General features: G+C 49.6%; 7 protein-coding genes across 12 annotated transcripts; 3 read left to right on the plus strand and 4 right to left on the minus strand.

Annotated features, from left to right (window-relative positions):
- Positions 1 to 671: 671 nt before the first annotated feature.
- Positions 672 to 3860, minus strand: TrAFT101_005589 (uncharacterized protein). Its single transcript, XM_066127524.1, has 3 exons — positions 3719 to 3860; positions 2110 to 3616; positions 672 to 2030 (listed from the first exon to the last, which is right to left on the minus strand). The coding sequence occupies exons 1-3, from the start codon at positions 3787 to 3789 to the stop codon at positions 1875 to 1877; spliced, it is 1734 nt and encodes a 577-aa protein (XP_065983635.1). The 5' UTR covers positions 3790 to 3860; the 3' UTR covers positions 672 to 1874.
- Positions 3861 to 5076: 1216 nt separating this feature from the next.
- Positions 5077 to 6864, plus strand: TrAFT101_005590 (uncharacterized protein). Its single transcript, XM_024900863.2, has one exon. It carries the CDS (start codon positions 5192 to 5194, stop codon positions 6695 to 6697), a length of 1506 nt encoding a protein of 501 aa, XP_024757205.1. The 5' UTR covers positions 5077 to 5191; the 3' UTR covers positions 6698 to 6864.
- Positions 6865 to 8525: 1661 nt separating this feature from the next.
- Positions 8526 to 10915, plus strand: TrAFT101_005591 (uncharacterized protein). 4 transcript variants are annotated; one of them, XM_024908668.2, is made up of 7 exons: positions 8526 to 8585; positions 8687 to 9063; positions 9169 to 9365; positions 9425 to 9789; positions 9846 to 9971; positions 10031 to 10517; positions 10594 to 10886. In XM_024908668.2, exons 2-7 carry the CDS (start codon positions 8865 to 8867, stop codon positions 10708 to 10710), a joined length of 1491 nt encoding a protein of 496 aa, XP_024757204.2. In that variant the 5' UTR covers positions 8526 to 8585; positions 8687 to 8864; the 3' UTR covers positions 10711 to 10886. The 4 variants fall into 4 exon arrangements, with proteins under 4 accessions (XP_024757204.2, XP_065983637.1, XP_065983638.1 ...); XM_066127527.1 differs by having other exon boundaries at positions 8526 to 9063; positions 10622 to 10915; XM_066127525.1 differs by lacking the exon at positions 8526 to 8585 and having other exon boundaries at positions 8618 to 9365; positions 10594 to 10915.
- Positions 10916 to 10931: 16 nt separating this feature from the next.
- On the minus strand, positions 10932 to 12563 carry TrAFT101_005592 (uncharacterized protein). Of its 2 annotated transcripts, none has more exons than XM_066127529.1 (2): positions 12441 to 12563; positions 10932 to 12369 (listed from the first exon to the last, which is right to left on the minus strand). In XM_066127529.1, exons 1-2 carry the CDS (start codon positions 12550 to 12552, stop codon positions 11063 to 11065), a joined length of 1419 nt encoding a protein of 472 aa, XP_065983639.1. In that variant the 5' UTR covers positions 12553 to 12563; the 3' UTR covers positions 10932 to 11062. The 2 variants fall into 2 exon arrangements, with proteins under 2 accessions (XP_065983639.1, XP_065983640.1); XM_066127528.1 differs by having other exon boundaries at positions 10932 to 12390.
- Positions 12564 to 12652: 89 nt separating this feature from the next.
- SMG1 (Serine/threonine-protein kinase smg1) lies at positions 12653 to 13501 on the plus strand. Its single transcript, XM_024908667.2, has 4 exons — positions 12653 to 12788; positions 12916 to 12987; positions 13050 to 13124; positions 13201 to 13501. Exons 1-4 carry the CDS (start codon positions 12759 to 12761, stop codon positions 13273 to 13275), a joined length of 252 nt encoding a protein of 83 aa, XP_024757202.1. The 5' UTR covers positions 12653 to 12758; the 3' UTR covers positions 13276 to 13501.
- On the minus strand, positions 13254 to 14105 carry TrAFT101_005594 (uncharacterized protein). The gene is made up of 2 exons (XM_024906956.2): positions 13711 to 14105; positions 13254 to 13640 (listed from the first exon to the last, which is right to left on the minus strand). The coding sequence occupies exons 1-2, from the start codon at positions 14003 to 14005 to the stop codon at positions 13459 to 13461; spliced, it is 477 nt and encodes a 158-aa protein (XP_024757201.1). The 5' UTR covers positions 14006 to 14105; the 3' UTR covers positions 13254 to 13458.
- A 286-nt stretch (positions 14106 to 14391) lies between these two features.
- TrAFT101_005595 (uncharacterized protein) lies at positions 14392 to 18351 on the minus strand. 2 transcript variants are annotated; one of them, XM_066127530.1, is made up of 5 exons: positions 17711 to 18351; positions 17414 to 17485; positions 16414 to 17169; positions 16048 to 16334; positions 14392 to 15989 (listed from the first exon to the last, which is right to left on the minus strand). In XM_066127530.1, the coding sequence occupies exons 1-5, from the start codon at positions 17869 to 17871 to the stop codon at positions 15004 to 15006; spliced, it is 2262 nt and encodes a 753-aa protein (XP_065983641.1). In that variant the 5' UTR covers positions 17872 to 18351; the 3' UTR covers positions 14392 to 15003. The 2 variants fall into 2 exon arrangements, with proteins under 2 accessions (XP_065983641.1, XP_065983642.1); XM_066127531.1 differs by having other exon boundaries at positions 17414 to 18080.
- Between the last annotated feature and the right edge of the window lie 88 nt (positions 18352 to 18439).

The following is an 18439-nucleotide window of genomic DNA, read 5'->3' on the forward strand; positions in this document are numbered from 1 at the left end:
TACCTGATCTTGCGACTCCGGGCCTCCTCCTTTGACTACACTACCATTGCTGCGCGTGGATTTGGTGTGCCCTTTCGTCTTCAACAAACTAGCGTCTCTCAAGAGTTCAGCGCGTTCGTGCCTAGTCTATCTCGGCCCGCTCGTATAGTCAGGAGCTACATGGCAAACGCTACCAACACCAATATCAACCCTTCTTCAGACATGCGGGACGCATGCGATACGTTTTCTGCGCGGGCCAGCATTACCAGATCTCAGCAACACACTATTGAAACCCCAGCGAATCTCTCATATCTTAACCTCTATGTTAATTTCAGGTATATCCCCTTTTAAGAAATCACTAGCCGGAGGCTTCATGACTGGTAAGGGGACGATTACAAATGAGGGTCTGCTGTTGGAAGTTATCTTCACATTGGCATCTTCAAGACCTTTTATACGGCAATTATTGACAATGCTTAGAAGCAGCTTGGGAGCTCTAGCGTTGTTATCGATCTTTTTGCTAGTTACCCAGATAGCTACAATATCCAATTACCGTGTGCTTAATATAACAATTACTTTATTCCCCATGATACTTGGAAAGGACGGAGCTTTTCTCTTGACATGACGGCGCTGAGTAGAGAATTAACTAGTTGAAGTCGCGTTGACTTGCAATTGTTTGATATCCTCATCCGGTAGAAGGGGGGTCAACAATTCATTATTGCATTGCTATCAAATATTCAAGGTGGATATTTAGCAAAGAGTGCTGATACAATGGAATTCATACCCTCATTAACTACAACAGCAAGCGCAAACAAACAAATTCGCCAACAGACACAGGCAGTAGGCAACTTGAAACCACTTGGGAAAAACTCCTAGTCACCGCCTTCCTCGTTATTGTCTTCAACACCAGTAGACTGGGCAGCAGCCTGCTGTTACTTTAGTGCACTCTTTTCGCCGCGTCTCTTCTGCAGCTCCTTGTCAATGACTCTCTGACAAGATTTACATCTCTTAAGACCAGGTCTCCCCTCCCAGTTGCATCTCTCGCAAATCGGCTTCACACTCTTTAGACACTCCTTGCACCTTGCTTGCCCTGGCACAATCTCTCAATCACAGCCATCCTCGACGCAGCCCGTTTCAATACCGTCTTCTCTCCTCTTTTCTCTCCTTCTCTGTGCCTTGGCTGTTGTTTTCCTGCTTCCTTCTCTGACGACATTCAGCACGCCTGTTAGACAGGCCCTCTGGTGGTCAAGGGCAGATCTCTTCTTCGCATGTAGGCAATAGAAAAAATAAATCAATATATATTTAAAAAAAAATCGTAAGATTCTTTCTAATAAGATATACTTTCATGGAAAGAGCAGGCTTTGCCAATCTGGTGATTGTCTAGGGTAGTGAATATAGAAGATACTGATATTGTGCCCCGGTTCCATAACAAATCGAGTCCGCTTCAACACCACATATAATCTCGCGAGAAGGAACATCAAGCACATACGACCATATCCATTGGAGAATACGGGATCCCGTCTGCTCTCCCAGAGTCAAGCCAATGAGAGGCAGATTAGTAGTTGAGTGGGTGACCATCAGCGAACACCGGCTGTTGTATGTTTTTTTATTCATTCTTCTTCATTTTTTTTTTCCAGATCATGCTGCGATGCTGTGGTCCAATGTGAAATTCTTCTTCCTGTTGCCCCGCAGTGCCGTTAAACGGGCTAGTAGTCTCGAGATGCAACGTCAGGGATATGCAGAGAGACAAACAAAAGAAAAAAAAAAAAAAAGAAAGAGAGAAAGAAATGAATGAATGAAAAAAAGGAAAAAAAAGAAAGCATACTATCATTAGATGTAACTTAATTTCATTGGCTCATTATTGCAAATTTACATAACGACTTGGAATCTCACGCCTTTTATCGACCTCCCACTCGGATGACGCCCGCGGCCATCAGTTTCTGAATCTTGGATCGCACACTTGGGTTCTTCATATGCTCGTTCAGAGCCATTGGGTCAGATTGTGATTGTTGCAAAATGGATTGCATGACTGGATCTTGCATTATGCCCATGATCTATAAAAACTATTGTTAGCAAAAGCGTCTCCTGATTAGGTATATGAAAGGGAAAAAAAAAAAAAAAAAAAAATCTCACCTCTGGGTCTTGCATCAGTCTCTGTCTTGTCTGCTCCTCTGTCTCGTTCTCTCGGGCTGAGTACATGGCTGAGAGAGCCTTCTGCTGCTGCTGCTCAATCTCACGGGCGTTGGCACCCTTGTGGTGCTCGACATCAACCCGCATAGCCTCGTCGCAGGCATCCACGCATTCAGAGTACTTGCGCATGCCGAAGTAAGCCTGGGCCTTTCGGATGTAGGCTCGGATAAATGCTGGGTCTTTCTTAATGGCCAAGTTGCAGTCGTCTACTGCGCTAGGGAACTCAAATAGCTTGACAAAGGCAGCAGCACGGTTGCTGTAGCCTCTGGGGTCTTCTGGTGCACGCTTAATCATCTCGGAATAAGCGGCTACGGCTCCAGGGAAGTCCATTTCCTTGAACTTCTTGTTGCCCTCTTCACGAGCCTCTTCGGCCTTGGCCGGGTCAATGTAGGCCTGTTTGGCTGCCTCAGTCTTTGCTCGCTCAGCAGCGCGGAGCTTGTTCAAGACATCAGGAGTTCGGTGCTCAGTCAGAGATTTGTTGTAGTTTTCGATAGCCAGGGCAAGATCGCCCTTCTTCTCATAGGCGGAGCCGATACGAGCGTAACTCTTAGCGATGAGCTTAAAGTCAGCGTAGATCAATCGGCCCTCATCGACCGCCTTTTGGCAAGACTCGACACACTTGTCATAATCTCCCTTCTCAAAGTAAGCCGCGCCGAGGTTGTTAAGATAGGTGATATCCTGGTAAATCTCCCACGCCTTGCTGTAGTGCTCGATAGCCTCGTCAAACTTTCGCTTCTTGTAGTTCTCTGTGCCAAGGGCCTTCTCCTTATCAGCCTCCTCCTTTTTCTTCTTCTTCTCCAGAGCTTCTTCGTCAAGTTCGGGTTCGGGTGCTGGCTCGGGAGCCTTCTTTGGCTCAGCCTTCTTTGGTGCATCTGGCATGGGGGTATCTTCAGAGACAGTGTAAGACTGGCTGCCCTCGGGAGGGCTGTCGCGCACTTCCATATCAACTCCCATCATGACGCCCAATACTTGTATCATCCTGGGGTCGCTGAAAAGGTCTTGAGAGTTGAGAGGGTTCTGTTGAATCTGTTGTAGTTTGGCCATGAACGAGGGGTCAGCGAGGTAGGCGCTCGTTTTGGGGTTCGCAGCAAGCTTCTGAATCATGTTCGGGTCCTTGAACATGTCGCCAAGGCCACCCATAGGGTTGCCGCCGGCTTCCTGCTGCATGGCCTTCTCAACAGAGGCCAGGCCGCTCTTGAGCTGCGCGTTATTTGGGTCGTGTTTCAGACCTGCTTCGTAGGCGTCGTTGGCCCCCAGCAAGTCTCCCTTTCCATGAAGAGCAGCACCTTTGCGTCCCCAGCCCTTGGCCCAGTCGGGCTTGATTTCGGTCGTCTTATCGGCATCCTTCAGTGCATTGTCCCAGTCCTTTTTGGAAGCATAGGCGGCCGATCGGTTGGAGTAGAGGATGTGGTTTTCGGGCTGAAGAGCGATGGCCTCAGTGAACTTGTCGCTGCAAGATATCAGTCTTTTTGGTCCTTGGATATGGTGTCCACGATAGCTTTGCGGGCATCACGGAGGGGTCAAGTGGGGTGATGCGCAGGGCCCAACTTACATAGCCTCGTCAAAGTTTTTCTCAGCAATGGCCTTGTTGCCCAGAGCTTTGAGCTCGTCTGCGGAAGCCATGGTGGAAGAGGGATTACAGGAGAGATGGGTTCAATTCGCAGCAGGATACACAAGGAGAAGAAGAGGCTTTGCGGATGCTCAGCTCCAGATGAAAGAAATCAAACCGATGTGGGGTCTATAAACTAAGATGGCCAGCACCAAGCACCTTCTAGCTGCTTCGATGCGGGATCGTGACCCACCCTGGGATTTTCCATAGGCCGGAGCTGGTGTGGGGCTCTCCGGATGTGCAAGGCTGAGCGACAAAGAGAATGCATCGCGAGCCTCATGACAGCACGTTGTATTGGCGAGTAAATGAACACGGCCCCCATTGCCTTGTAATAGAATAAAAAATATCTCCAATGGATGCATCTTAAGCACCCTGTGGCTGGATGTAGCTCTGCAGCGCACAGAAGACTGTTAATGCTCGCTGCCCATACCTAGGTCCCTGGGGAATCTGTCTTCAACACAATGGAAATGCGAGGGCACCCAGACGGAATGCCGAGGCTATTAAAGGGGTGCATTGACTTGTGACCGAAGTGGAAAAACACAAATCATCTGATACACAGCTAGATCAAAAATTGTTTGAGCCATTGAATTAATAGGCAGCTAATAACGATTGTTGATTGCCAACTGGTGGTCTCGAAACATTGATTGCGGATGGCACGTACAAAGAAACGAGATATACAGAGAAAACTTGGGCATACACATAATGTAATCTGTCTCTACAACACAACGGAGGGGGCCAAGGCACCTAACAGAGACAATGCCTACCTACCTAGTACCTAGATATCCACGAGTGTTATGAAACTACATGTACCAGCAGAAAAATAGAAATGGGACAAACTAGAAAAATGCTTCTATACATACTCTTGCCATTATCTCACCCATCTTTGCCTCTCTCTTGAGTAATTGGGCAATCTCGTGTATCCTATACCCTGATTCATACACTTTGTTGAGTGCGGATGCCACTAACACCAAGCGCCGTCGAAATTTGTAGCGGCTTGCCCAGGCAGTGCGTATTAGCTGAAGATGACGGCTATGGATAGATATTCCAAGCCCATTATTCCCACCAATAGTGGAAAGAGAAGCAGAAGAAGAAAAGAAGCAGCCAAAAGAAATACAGCCAGGGCACAAGCCGATTCGCAGTTCGGATCATCGGCCGATCGGGCATCGTTCCACTTTGACCGTTTCTGTCGGGACGGTTTGACGATCAGCTGCACGTCCATTATGTACTGTACGGAGCTGCAAAACAACACGTTCCAGCTAGTCTACGGAGCAGTACCCCGCTATTTCAAATTAAAGCTGAGGGTGTCGGATCAGGCAATAAAACTTTGGGTCGAAAAACTCAAATCTGCAGAGGCGTCTTACCTGCCGATCAGACAACTGACATCGGGCCTGCGCCGCGGGTCGTACAGGCACCAATATGTCAGACTCACTGCATGAACCTACAACTGCTGACCTGCCCATCGAGGAGCATGACCTCGTGGTGGTTGGTGCAGGCCTCAGCGGCATAAACACGGCGCATCGGCTGCGGACCGAACTGCCTCACCGATCCTTCACGATCCTCGAGGCACGGGATGTGATTGGTGGCACATGGAGCTTCTTCAAGTATCCCGGCATGCGCAGCGACTCGTCCCTCCGGTCCTTTGGCCTGGACTGGCACCCGTGGAAGCTCCCCCACAAGATTGCCACTGCCGGAGAGATTTGCGAATACTTGGAAGACGCGTCCAAAACGGATGGCTCGTTCGAAAAGATCCAGTTCCGGCACAGAGTCCTCAGCAGCGAATGGAGCAGCGCAGAGCAGAGATGGACCCTGGTCGTTGATGCCAACGGAACAAAGAAGCTGTTCAAGGCCAACTTCCTCTTCAGCTGCATGGGCTACTACTCGTATGAACGGGCGCTGGAGAGTCCCGTGCCTGGCATTGGCGACTTTGGTGGAACCGTGATCCATCCCCAGTGGTGGCCGGAGAATTTCGACTACAACAACAAGGATGTCGTGATTATTGGCAGTGGCGCAACCGCCATCACGCTTCTGCCCGAGATGGCGGGCAAGGCCAAGTCCGTGACGATGCTGCAGCGAACACCGTCATACGTTGTGTCCATGAAGAGGAGCTCGGGCTTTGAGACATTTCTGGCGGCGATGCTGCCTTTGTCATGGGTACATTGGATCGGCAGCTGCATTGATGTGTGGTTCGAGGTGTTCATCTCGGAGCTGTGCTTGCGATATCCCCGCCTCGGACGCTTCCTGATCACAATGGATCTGCCCAAGAAACTGCCAAAGAAAGTTGACGCGGCGGTGCATTTCAACCCGACCTATGGGCCTTTCCAACAGCGACTGTGTCTGACGCCTGATGACGAGTTCTTCAATGCTCTGCATCGAGACGATGTTGAAATAGTAACGGACTTGATCGACACGGTCACCAAAGACGGAATACTTCTTAAATCTGGCCGCACACTCTCCGCAGACGTGATTGTGACTGCCACTGGGCTGCACATACAGCTCCTCAACGGGATGCACCCCAAAGTCGACGGCAAGGCCATTGATCTCGGCCAGCAGTACGCCTGGCGAGGCTGCATGATCGAAGGTGTGCCCAACGCGGCATCTGTTTTTGGCTACGTGACTACAACGTGGACTCCCGGCGCAAACTCAATGGCCAAGCTGGCTATCCGGGTGATCAAGCAGATGGAGGCCGACAACGCGTCGAGCGTCGTCCCAGTCCTCAAGAGGACAGAGGGCATGCCGCGATTCTCAAGCGCAGATGCAAAGAGCAGCTATTTCCTGAAAGCAGCTGACCGCATCCCAAAATCGACGGGTATCGCCCCGTTTTATGGACGCCTCAACTATGCTGTAGATCTGTGGGCACTAAGTTTCGGCAGCTTAAGAGATGGATTGGTGTATACGAAGAGAGAAGCCAAAAAGGTTAAATAAATGAATGATGGACACGAGATCACGTACAGACTGCGGCTGGATTAGCAACCGCATTGAAGACTTGGAATAGCACTGCTTGACTGTTTGAGATTTATCAAGCCAGATACAGAATCAGCGAGAATAGACGCTGCTAATTTGCCAACAGAAAACGAAGTCTATGAAATAGCATTTATTTATCCATTCATCTCTTTATATATTAGCTTGTCTGATAGAATCCCCCCCCCCCCCCCCCCCGTCTCTCGATACTGGTGATGATCGTGCTAGACAAATGCTACCACCACACATAAAACACACATCGCAGAGATCAGAGAACCAGCAAACCGGGTATCCCACTGCGGCATGTCTCATCTTAGCGCTGAACACGTAGTCGTTGATGTCTCAGCCCCCAAGACTCTCTGATCCTGTGGCACCGCTGTCAGTGCAACAGACACGTAGTATTTATGGAGCACGACCCGAATTGTCGGGAAGAGAGAAACTATCGTTTTCACATGCCATGGTCCGAGCAAAGAGTAAAATACTATAGTGTTTTAGATGCAATCTTTTCTTTGGCTGTGTTTTGTTGCATGCTACATGTAAGTATAAGCATAAGTCTTTGCCTGTTTTTAACAGCCCACACCACTTTCTCTTCATTTTCTTTGCTTCAGCATCTTGTTATGCCCATTACTGCTGCGTATATATGATTTCTGCATGTGGACGACAGGGCTCAGCTCGTCTACGCGCGCAAATCAGGCTACCGTAGTGAATGCGGGCTTGTCCAACGATGGCAGCTACTAGTTGGTGATGGAGTTGGCCGACAAATTCATTAGTTCCGCGCAGACAGTCATGCGTCCTGCTTGGGATGCGGACTACCTGGCATGCAGCCTCTAGCTCCGGTGTTTCGATGGCAGATTTCGGCCGCTGCGTCGAGAAGCCCGCTAAAATAAAAAGGTCCGCGAATGCTGCCGCGGGCCTTGCATCGAGGGCTGCCGCCGTTGTTGCTCCCTTTACTCCAGTCCTTACCACGACCACTGCCGCCGGAGCGGAGTGCGTGGCAAAAGCACTCTGCCATGGTGCTCATCTGCCTATTATACAGGCATGAGCACTACACTCACATTGATCAAATCTGAAAACTACCCACATCGACACCATCAGGCCTGCAATCTCGCAGCACAAAGCAATTACTACTGTACAGCCAATATCTGGATTGTCACCAATCCGCATGTGCTGCTTGCGAGGCTAACGCTGCCGCCCATCAACTAGCCCCAGCACTACTACGTACCTAGTAGCCACCCACCGGGTCCGGAAACTCGCTGCGCTGGCCCCCGGCGCCATCCTTTCTTGGCCCGGCCCTGGCCGTCCCGCAGGCGGAACCACACAGGCCTACAGCACAGCACATGCAACTGGCAGAACATATGGCGCGAGCTGCCCCTCCTGGCAAGCTGGAGCTTTCATCACCCCCCCTGCTTCTGATTTGGGGAACGTCCCTTGACCCCAATTCTAGCCCAAAAAAAAAAAAAAAAGAAAAGAAAAGAAAAAGAAAAAGAAAAAGAAAAAGAAAAAGAAAAAGAAAAAGAAAAGAAAAAGAAAAAGAAAAAGAAAAAGAAAAAGAAAAGAAAAATTCCGCTGCAGAAGATTCGGAGAGAGCCGCAGAATCGTCGTATTGGAACCACGAGTGCCCGCAGTGTAGGGATTGCACGCACTCTAGTGTATATAAATGTCCCCAATCTGCGAATAAAACGAATCCCTGTCGAGATCGTGCTCACTTTTCAGCCACGAGCCTGGTTTTTGCAGTTGACTTCATTTGCTCTACCTGGCAGCAGCTTCTACTCCATATTTGATTTCCCGCGAAGCCGCGGGGAGTGGAACTGCATAGATAGAGATTAAGCCCGTGGAGCAAAAAGGATAATATGTGGGTGTTTCTGCCATCAACGCTCTCCACCGGCCACTTCTCCCTTTCCACCCTTGTGTTTGTGTTCTCTGATTCTCGCCTCTAATTAGGGATCCAAGTAGTAACTGCTTGTATAAATTGAAGATCGTTTTCCCCCAATCATTAATTCCATGCATCCATAGCGTGCGCACCGCACAGATCTGCCACACTCTCTGGGTCACTTGCGCAGCTCTTCCTCCGTCTTTCACACTGAGTCTCAGCCAAGGAGGACGAAAACCAGTCGCATATTTTTTCCACACAATGTCGCTCATGACAATCTACCTATACAGCATACTGCTCATAACGTTGGTCACATTCGCAGCTCGTCGAATATACTTCTGGCAGCGACTGCGCCACATCCCCGGACCAACCACCGCGGCATGGACAATATGGTGGCAGCTTTCCAACGCATTGTCAGGACGCTATCATGAGCGGCTCAAAGAAGCTGCCGACACCTACGGTATGAAGCTTTATAAGAAAGCATAACATTTCTATTTTTTTTTTTCTTTTTCTTTTTTTTTTTCCGCATCATTGTTTGCTCACTCCCAAGCTATCTCATATACAGGCCCTCTTGTGCGCATCGGACCCAATCAGCTCCTCTCAACCGATCCAGAGGTGCTCCGTCGCATGTCTGCAGTTCGCAGCGGCTACACCAAGGGCAAGTTCTACGCAAGCGGCAAGATTGTCCCCGGCGTAGACAATGTCGTCTCATTGCGAGACCCAGCCAAGCATAAAGAGATGCGCGCCTTGATGGCTCCCGGTGTAAGTTCAGTTCCATTTCTGCATACTACTACTGAGCGTTGTTGACTCTCTCTCCTAAGTTCTCTGGCAAGGCAAATGAAGGCTACAGCTTCGAAGCTGCCATGAACCGCCAACTCCTCAGCTTCATCGACCTGCTTGAGCGCAAGTATGTCACGTCTGGCTCCGACGTCCGCCCCTTTGACATGGCCGAGAAGACGCAGTTCTTCGCCCTGGACGCCATAGGCGACATCTCTCTCGGACAGCCGTTTGGCTATCTTGACAAAGACGAAGACTTGTACCAATACAATGAAATCAACACCACATCGCTACCCCTGATGAATGTTGTATCTGTGATGCCTGCGCTGGCAAACATTGTCCACACATGGCCCTTGCGATTACTGCTGCCAAAGGAAGGCGATCAAGTCGGCTTCGGTCGATTGATGCGGTAAGTTTGAGCGAAACATCCGTATCAAGAAAGAACAATTGCTGAAATAAATAAAGCTTCGCACGGGGCTACGTAGATACGCGATTGGATCCAAAAACACCCCGGGCTCAAGACATGATGCAAGCCCATATCGACAGCGGCATGTCCAAGAACGACCTCATCCAACAGGTCTTCCTCTCAATGTAACGCATCCCAATCGCGCCCTCCGCCCAATATCCACCATCTAACATTGTCGAAACAGCATCGCCGGTTCTAATTCTTCCGCTCACGCCCTCCGAATGACTCTCCTCTCCATCATCACCTCCCCGCCGGCGTACAACTCCCTCATCGACGAAATCCGCCGCGCCTCTCCCGCCGTCAGCTCCCCCATCACCTGGGCACAAGCACAAACTCTACCATATCTGCAAGCAGTCATCCGTGAAGGCCTCCGCATGTGGCCCCCCGTCGGCGGCCTCGGATTCAAGACGGTTCCCCCCGAAGGCGACCACGTCAACGGATACTTCGTGCCCGGCGGCACGGAGATCGGCCAGGGCTTCCACGGCGTCGGACGCTCCAAAGCCGTCTGGGGCCCTGACGCCGACGTATTTCGCCCAGAGAGGTGGCTCAGCGCGACAGGAGATCGCCCCAAGGAAATGACAGACGCCGTCGACACGCACTTTGGCTACGGCAAGTATTCTTGTCTCGGAAAGCCAATTGCCATGATGGAGTTGCACAAGGCTGTTTTTGAGGTGCGTTACATCGTGCAACCTTTTAAATCCTGCCATGGAGCAATTTGCAAGTGGCTAATTCGGACATGTCTGACAGCTCGTACGACGCTTCGACTTTTGCGTAGTGAATCCCGAGTCACCGATCAAGACAACCGCCTCCATATTCCTCTTTGCGTCAGATTTCTGGGTAACGCTTACGAAGCGCAATCTTTAGCCAGGCCGTACAATTAACAACATTATGAATCATGAGTCTATATCGCCTATCTTTACTTCCTTCATACCGGTGGACATTTTTCTTCCAACTACATGATACCCTGATGGCGGAGCACTCTTTTTGAAATAGCTACAAGAAATGAATATGCTTAATCAGAGGCGAAAGGCCCAAAGTATTGTGTGCACAAAAGACCAAATCATTATCGTCAAGTTTTTTTTTTTGGACTAAACGAGTCCGTCATTATATCAAGCTGCGCCTAGTAACAACAGCCAGCCAAACAATTCGCTATAGTATTGTAGTATTTATACATGATTAAATCGTGATTATTGAAACAGGAGAATCCGAGCAGTCGTTATTCGATATCTTCCATCTCAACTTGCTTCATCGGCGTCGCTCCTAAGCTCTCCAGCCCTCTCTCGCCAGCCAGCTCAGCGCTTGGCCCAGCAGCAGCAACTCCATCAGCCGAATCGGGCTTCCGGCCCATGGCCTCTTCATACTTCTTGCCGGTCTCATTCAGAAATGCCTGTACTTCAGCTTCTCTCTTAACAATATCGTCTCTTTCGCGAGTGAGCTGCGTAACTGCGGCTGTCTTGATATTAATATCACCCTCCATCATTTTCAACGATGCCTGTAGCTGAACCAAGCATTCTGAAAGGCTTGGTAAGGGCGTTATCTTGGGAGGAACTTGTAGCAGTTGTTCGTTGGGATCTTTCCGCGGCTTCTTCAGGCCGTCCATACCGGCGCGCGTTTGCGCTGTTTCATACGCAATGCGTCGCTCGGCATCGCTGTCTGCAGATGAATCCGAGGTATGGCCTTCAGCTGCGTTGATGAGCTCAGCCATCGTTTGGCGCTCCTGTTTCCGTCGTTCCTTCTCTGCGCGTTTACCTAATGACAATCCACCATCTTCGACGTAATCATCAAAGCCTTCTCCCAAATCCTCATCTTCAGCAACCAATCGGGTATCGTCTTTTTTCTTTCGACCAAACAGACCATCATCCTCATCTTCCATAGAAATATAGTCTTTCTCCTTCGCTAACCGGGCTCTACGCTCTTTCCTTTCGCGAATTTCTGCATCTGTGAGTATCTGAGTAGCCTGAGGCTGGCCCGTGGAAGCGGGCATCGGGGAGTCTACAATCAGAGCGCCTTCCAATTCGGACGGATCCAGGTCCATTTCGTCGTCAAGATTCGCCTTTAAGGATGAGAGGTCGCTGGGGGTATTTGGTGTTGAAGATTGAAGCTCGTCGAGATATTCCTTGCTATATCTGGGCCTGTCGTCATCTTCTTGATATGATCGTACCGGTAACGGTAACCCTCGGGCAGCCATTCCACGCTTGACAGTATTGTTTTCCAGCACTTTCTGTCCCATTGCCGACTTTCTTGACGGGTTAAAGTCGCTTATAGGCTCGTCCTCTTCTTGGCCAGCGTCGCCACCAAATGAAAGCTTCGATTTGGGAATTTTCTTTTTCTGCTTCGATAATCCTGATCGATTGATACTTGGTCGAACAACCACAGGGCCATTGTCATCATCGTCATTGCCTCCTGGTGTCTCGTCTCTGTCGCCTGATGTATCTTCGTCTCGAGGGTTAAAGGTATTACGCAGCCCCGATTGTCGAAATGGTTTTCGTGCCGCTTTTGAATTAAACACCGGCTTCACATCATCTGCCGTTCAGTCACGTCAGCCTTGTTTTCCATCAGCAAAGCGGTCGCCACAAGAGTCATGCGAAACATACCATCTTTGGGGCCTCCGCCCTCGGCCGTGAGCGGCGCGTCGCCGCTACCTTCGTCGTCATCGTAGTCGACTTTGATGACCCGCGCCTTGCGTTTTGCGCCAAACGAACTCATTTTTCCTTGAGGAAATTTAGTTTATGAGCTGGGGAGCAAGTTGTTCGACCGCATCCTCGTCTCATTGCCAATGTCCTGGCTTGGTATCTTATCGGCACGTGACTAGAAATTTAAGGTGGGCAGCAAGCTTGAACCTACGTTAGTGCTAGAGGATCGCGTCGTCGCAATTCGACAGTAACCAAGTCACATTCAATTGATTGCTCAACATGGCACCGGCCCAACCTGAGCTGAAGAAGGTATGTCTTCTGTCCGAACCATGATCGGCTCTGCAGTCTGGATAGCTTCCCCAATTCTTCGCGAATACCCCAGCAAATCCAATGACTCGCTACTCAAGTGACGATACCATCTAACGCCTGGGCTTAGTATCTCGACAAGCGGCTCTTCGTCCAGCTTAACGGTGGTCGCAAGGTCATCGGAGTGCTTCGTGGATACGATGTAAGAATGATCCGAAACACTGCTAACGCGGGTGTTACGAAAGACTAACTCAATCCACACAGGTCTTCCTGAACGTTGTCCTGGACGAGGCGGTCGAAGAGAAAGACGGTGGAGAAAAGATCAGGCTGGGCATGGTTGTGCGTACATTTTCAAAATCCCACGACGAACTAGAGTCTTTTCCTTTGGGGACACAAGCTTACTCAGAAACAACAGGTCATTCGCGGCAACTCCGTGGTCATGCTAGAAGCTCTGGAGAGGATCGGCGGCGACGACAGGCAGAACCGATAAGTTGGGACGACAACAAGATGGTGAATGGATACCTGAATGTACTTGTTTGGCGTTTACGGAAACGATACGAAGAGGTGATAATGGGACTTGATACGATTATCTATCGCTGCTAGATTTTGGGTTTTTTTCCGAGTTCAAGATTAAAAAAAAGATAAAATTTACCTGCATGGGACCCCCCCATGTCTACTTGCTTTGTGAACCCCAGGCGCCCGGATCATAATAATCCATCAACTGGCCGTTGTATGTCTTCTGCCATCCCTTGACGCCTCCCCGAAGAATCAAAGCCTTCATCTCAGCCTCCCCAATCGAATTGAGGTACTCTTGGAACCAGCCCGCACACTTCGGTCCTCTAGTGCCACAGCTCCCTGCACATGGCCAACCCACGATTAGTTTACGGCGTTATAACCAACAACATGCTTGCGGGTAGACACTCACCGCAGTAGAATATAACTTTCTTAATCCCAGCCTGCTTGCAAAGATGATAGACCCCCGAGCGAGTTTGATAAAATGACTGAGCTGGGAAGTTTACAGACGTGGCAACCGTGCCGCCCTCCCAATCAGTCCTGCGCACATCAACCAGTAAAAAGTCCTTTTGCGCTTGTTGACCTGCTGCCTTGACGCGCTCAATTGACTCGTAAACTTCAGACGGCTCAATGAAATCACACGTAACGTCAGACGTTGGGATTTCTTCGAATTTGAGAGGCCCGCCTCCTTGTGTGGAGGATGCCATTGCTTCTTATGTTTTTGGGGATGTTTTGAAAAGAAGAAGTTCTATGCAATGGTCAAGTCTCTACTAGTCAATTAGATACTAGAGATTGAGAGAGCATTGAGAAAACGATGGTTCCTGGGGTTTCCGAGACCCCGCATTCCCCAATACTAAGCTATTCTTGCTCTAATAAGAAAAGAGGTCCATTCGCATTTACATATTTTACAAGTAACAGCCTAAAAGTTCATTGTACAATTCAATCAAAAAGTGTTCTAAATTATGCTACATTTGCATTACGCCTATAAGCGATGCGGAACGATAGTACAGCACTGGTCTGTCCTCGTGCAGTCGACCATAAGACACCACAAGATGTGGTATATATTATGTATATCGATCAAGTAGGATGATTGGAGCTGTTGAATATCTGAACGAATATTCAAACATAATCATTGTGTCTATTAAGATGCGCTAATAATACTTGCAAGAGCCCACGCTACCGATATACACACAACAACACACAACAAGTAGGCACGGTCGTTAACTAATATAGTTACGGTGCATCTACACTATGATATCAGTGATGCGCCTCCTTTCTTTCATTTCTCTTTGTGTAAGCTCAAGTTTGTCATGTGTAGACGCCGAACTTTGATCTTATCCAGCACTCAATGAGTCAAGACCAAGCCCGCAACTCTGGAGCTGGGCGAGGGGCAAGAAACAATAGGGTTCAAGAACCCCTGGCGACGCAATTCTCGCCAATAGTTCCATTTCATTTTCAACCTTTTTCTTTTCATCCTTCCCTCTGTTGGTGAGGTCTATTATAATTCCATAGTTTGCTGTTCAGCATAGCTTCTTAGTGACATAACAATATCCAGCTTCGTCATCGTTAAAATACAACGTTTCGTATGTATAAAAATTGAGTTCAGAAATACTGCTCCGGGGTATGCCAAACTCAAGGCAAAGTAAAAAAGGAATACTCGAAAACGGTATAATAATCGTAGTGAAATGGCGACGGGAACAAATATTCATCTTTCCAAAGGAGGTGTAGCATTCATGCCAACTGAATTCCAATCCAGATATCCATCAAACAAGCTACTTGGATCAAAACCAGAAAGTAAATCGGTAGTCCACGGAATGTTTGTCGCATGCCCCCATGAATTACTTTCTGCTTGGGGCTGCTGTTGATACTCAGTCGCTAAAATTCCTAGATCGTCTAGGCCCGTGCATTCCGTTTGCGGTATATGCATCACTGCTTGCCATTCTGCCATTCTTTGATCTCCGTCTGTTCGATCATCTTGACCAAGGCTTTCTCCTCCTTCAGCCACTAGTTCTGCCCATTTCTCCAGCTTGGCTCTTGTGATGCGAACTTTCAGAGCAGTCATCATCCAAATATTTTTGTTGACTCTTTCTGTGTCTACCGAGCATAATTGGAAGGTTGCGTTGGCATGTTCAAAGCGGTTACATATCGCTGAGAGGATCTCGGGGATGTTGATCATTAGGCCAGGCTGTGTTTGTAGCTGCGTTCGTAATACGGCCACAGCAGCCGCAAGGTCAGAATCTTCTAAATCGGGACGCACAGGCAAACGTTCAGGAGGTGCATCGGTCTTGCCTGATGCCATGCCAGATTCGCACTGCACATTGGCCATGTCAGAGTTATATAAAGCAAGATTTGGGTTATTTGCGCTCGGGTCGTCTGGCATTGGTGTCCTGCCTTCGAACATGGCTCTTGGAGTCGATAACCTTGCCCAGCGAGCTAGCATAACAAGAGCGTAGACGAGATGTGAACCGACTGCCGTGGTTTGAAAATAATAGGTGGAGATGGGGAGAGCAAGCCAGGAGTTGAACCATGTTGTAAGAACGGCACTTGATCGGTAGATTTTGTCGAGTGGCGAATCCATAGCCATGGACACAGAAGAAAGCGACTTGGATAGTGAACGGATCAGATTTTTGTCGACAACAGGCGGCTCATACAGGCGAAGGCTGGCACTGTTTAGAAAGAGCTGAAAAGTCTCTATAGCCCAAGTTAGACCAAGATTTTACCTGCAAAATTTGGCAGAAACGCTACTAACTGTCTTCCTTCAGATGTTTAGGCATGGAGTCGCGAATTTGGTTGAGTTCGTTTTGGAACGCCAAAATGTAGGCCGAGACAGGAGCAGAAGGCACTGGAGAGGTTTCCTCAGTAGCCCTGTCTTCGGAGTTGAATTCGGCGATGCGATCCGTCAATCTCTGTATCTTGACAAGGTAAACTAGAGAAATATCGCTTTCGTATTCCGAGTGCTCTTGTAAATGTTGCACACAGTCTGAAAGGTAGCTGTTGTATCTCATCGGTTCAACTCTTTGAAAATTCATCGAAATTCTAGCAGGTGTAAGAGAAGGGGTAAGCAAACGATACGATGATATCAATAAACGGATGAGGAACGGGAGGAAAGACAAACACGGATGCCCAGTACCATGCCCCTGCAAATGCTCGCCTCTCTTCGTTACTACGGCCATTCACCTCTGGTGGACGTACAACCATCAAACGGGTTCGCTCGTTTAATCCTGGAGGCCTATTCAAGCCCATGTCACCAATCAAGCTGCTGGCTAGAGTAATCAGGTTGTTCAGCTGTCCGTGGAGGCAACAGTGATATTGCTGATATCCAAGCATGACTATGATCCCTAATAACAGATCCAGGGACTTTTCCGAGCGCACAAGCATGTAATCTGCGAGGTGCTTCATCAGGTGATACATCTGCGCTCTCATCGATCGTATGCTTCGAAACGAGCTAACCATTCGGATAGCTGCCATTAGGAACGGTCTCCTTACCGCCAAAACAGCTGCGGTGATATTGGGCGGGACTATGACGAAGGGGTGGACGGGTTGGAGATTCTTCCGGTAGAAATCGAGAAGAACCTCGTCCGGCTCCGGAGGCGGCGGCGCGTCCAGAGTGTCTGGGTGGCAGATGCATGATTTCGGCGTGAATGAGTTGTACGACGGATCTATAATCCAAGTATTGGCCTGGTTGGTGATGCTGGGAATGGCACTCGACGGGCTTGAGAGCGGGGACGGGCCATCAGATGAGCCTTCAGTCCTGCGGTCTTCGTTGGTGTCGTCTCGCGAGGGTGGGTCAGGTTGAGTTCCGGAAAGCTCTCCAGACGCTTTCAGAAGACTAACCAGGCCGTTGAGCCGCTCTTCGATCTGCGCTGTTCGGCTGCTCAGGATTTGTTAGATCGAATATCCACATAGAGGAGCCGCGAGTGAAGAGCTGGCTGTTAGTGAGGCTTGGATGTGACGGAGCTGCTGGCCCCATCGCCATCGACACATTCGAAATCTCCGTTCAGACGGACTTTCGGAATCTTGAAGCCAGGGTCAAGGCAATGTTTCCGAAGGAACCGCATAACCGGAATTCGAGCAGCCAGTACGCTTTATAAAAGATACAGAGATTGCCGACTTACGAGGGTTTGGACTGTCTTTTCTTGCGCGGGCGATGAATCTGGTTCGTGCACTCCTTCAAAAGTCTCTCACACCTATGAATTGCGACAGCATTGGCTTTGTCAGTGTTCTGCTGTATGAATGAAATACAGATGGCGCTATGATGCCATTCACAAAGACGAGGCAAGGGGTACAATCGGCGTTTCTGTACTCTTTCCCACTCTTGTCTAAGACATTTTCTCCTCCTTAAATTTTCGTAATTTTATGATACTTTTCAAACCCCATTTTCCATATTCTCATCTCCTCATCCAAGAACTCACCTGTCACACTTTGCTCCGGGCGTGTCGTTGGATCGAATACATTTCGCCTTTGCGGTGGCACACGGCGCACAGGCAGCTCCCCATTTGGCCGTAGGCAGCTTTGGCCGCTCGGCTCTTGAGCTGTTAGTGGTTGGCAGCGAGGCTTCAGCGCCAGCATCCATCCTTTGTCAATGGCTTTCCCACCCTAAGATATGCAAGCAGCCAAAAGAGGGTACATGGTCGACGCCCAGGACCGTGGAGGAGAACAGAGTGAAGTCCGGCGGGCTTTCGATTTAAAAGGTTGCCCACGTCCATCTTTGGATTGGCCGTTGAAGGCTTGATGGCTCAACCAGCGACTTGGGAACGGCCTTTTGCCAAAAGTCCGGTCTTGACGTGGCGGGGCGCAGCCGGCGGGATGCCGGGCCTGTTATTGGTCAGGATAGGCGCAGCTGCGTCGATGCCGCAAGCTCTCAGCTCCGGAGAATATCCCAGGCAGAAGATGGGCCGCCAAAGCGCTGATGATGCGACGCCAGAGGGGGCAGCTGCGCGCCCCTCGCTCTCTCCTAGGCCTAGGCGCGGCTCTCGCTGCTCGCTGCCGTTGATGGTCGAAGCTCTGGGGCTCGCTCCTGCTCAAAGGGCCGCTCTATGGCCGCTCCATGTCCGCTCCTGGCTGTTTGACGCTGCTGGTACCTGCCGCGGCCCGCCTGGCGCATTGACGACAATAGGAGCTCAGCTGGCAAGAGCCGTCTA

This window comes from Trichoderma asperellum, chromosome 3, assembly GCF_020647865.1.
Source record: "Trichoderma asperellum chromosome 3, complete sequence".
Classification (NCBI taxonomy): Eukaryota; Fungi; Ascomycota; class Sordariomycetes; order Hypocreales; family Hypocreaceae; genus Trichoderma; species Trichoderma asperellum.

Bases quoted from the DNA above. Each gene is read 5' to 3' on its own strand.
- TrAFT101_005590 (XM_024900863.2), top strand. From the start codon at position 5,192: ATGTCAGACTCACTGCATGAACCTACAACTGCTGACCTGCCCATCGAG.
- TrAFT101_005591 (XM_066127526.1), top strand. From the start codon at position 8,865: ATGTCGCTCATGACAATCTACCTATACAGCATACTGCTCATAACGTTG. The intron at 9,064-9,168 runs GTATGAAGCTTT...TCTCATATACAG, and splicing joins AGAAGCTGCCGACACCTACG to GCCCTCTTGTGCGCATCGGA. The intron at 9,972-10,030 runs GTAACGCATCCC...TTGTCGAAACAG, and splicing joins CAACAGGTCTTCCTCTCAAT to CATCGCCGGTTCTAATTCTT.
- TrAFT101_005589 (XM_066127524.1), bottom strand. From the start codon at position 3,789: ATGGCTTCCGCAGACGAGCTCAAAGCTCTGGGCAACAAGGCCATTGCT. The intron at 3,617-3,718 runs GTAAGTTGGGCC...GATATCTTGCAG, and splicing joins AAAAACTTTGACGAGGCTAT to CGACAAGTTCACTGAGGCCA. The intron at 2,031-2,109 runs GTGAGATTTTTT...TAGTTTTTATAG, and splicing joins GACTGATGCAAGACCCAGAG to ATCATGGGCATAATGCAAGA.
- TrAFT101_005594 (XM_024906956.2), bottom strand. From the start codon at position 14,005: ATGGCATCCTCCACACAAGGAGGCGGGCCTCTCAAATTCGAAGAAATC. The intron at 13,641-13,710 runs GTGAGTGTCTAC...GGCCATGTGCAG, and splicing joins GAAAGTTATATTCTACTGCG to GGAGCTGTGGCACTAGAGGA.
- TrAFT101_005592 (XM_066127529.1), bottom strand. From the start codon at position 12,552: ATGAGTTCGTTTGGCGCAAAACGCAAGGCGCGGGTCATCAAAGTCGAC. The intron at 12,370-12,440 runs GTATGTTTCGCA...ACTGAACGGCAG, and splicing joins GGGCGGAGGCCCCAAAGATG to ATGATGTGAAGCCGGTGTTT.
- SMG1 (XM_024908667.2), top strand. From the start codon at position 12,759: ATGGCACCGGCCCAACCTGAGCTGAAGAAG. The intron at 12,789-12,915 runs GTATGTCTTCTG...GCCTGGGCTTAG, and splicing joins CCCAACCTGAGCTGAAGAAG to TATCTCGACAAGCGGCTCTT. The intron at 12,988-13,049 runs GTAAGAATGATC...CAATCCACACAG, and splicing joins GAGTGCTTCGTGGATACGAT to GTCTTCCTGAACGTTGTCCT.
- TrAFT101_005595 (XM_066127530.1), bottom strand. From the start codon at position 17,871: ATGGATGCTGGCGCTGAAGCCTCGCTGCCAACCACTAACAGCTCAAGA. The intron at 16,335-16,413 runs GTTTGTCTTTCC...TACACCTGCTAG, and splicing joins GCATGGTACTGGGCATCCGT to AATTTCGATGAATTTTCAAA. The intron at 15,990-16,047 runs GTTAGTAGCGTT...CTTGGGCTATAG, and splicing joins TAAACATCTGAAGGAAGACA to AGACTTTTCAGCTCTTTCTA.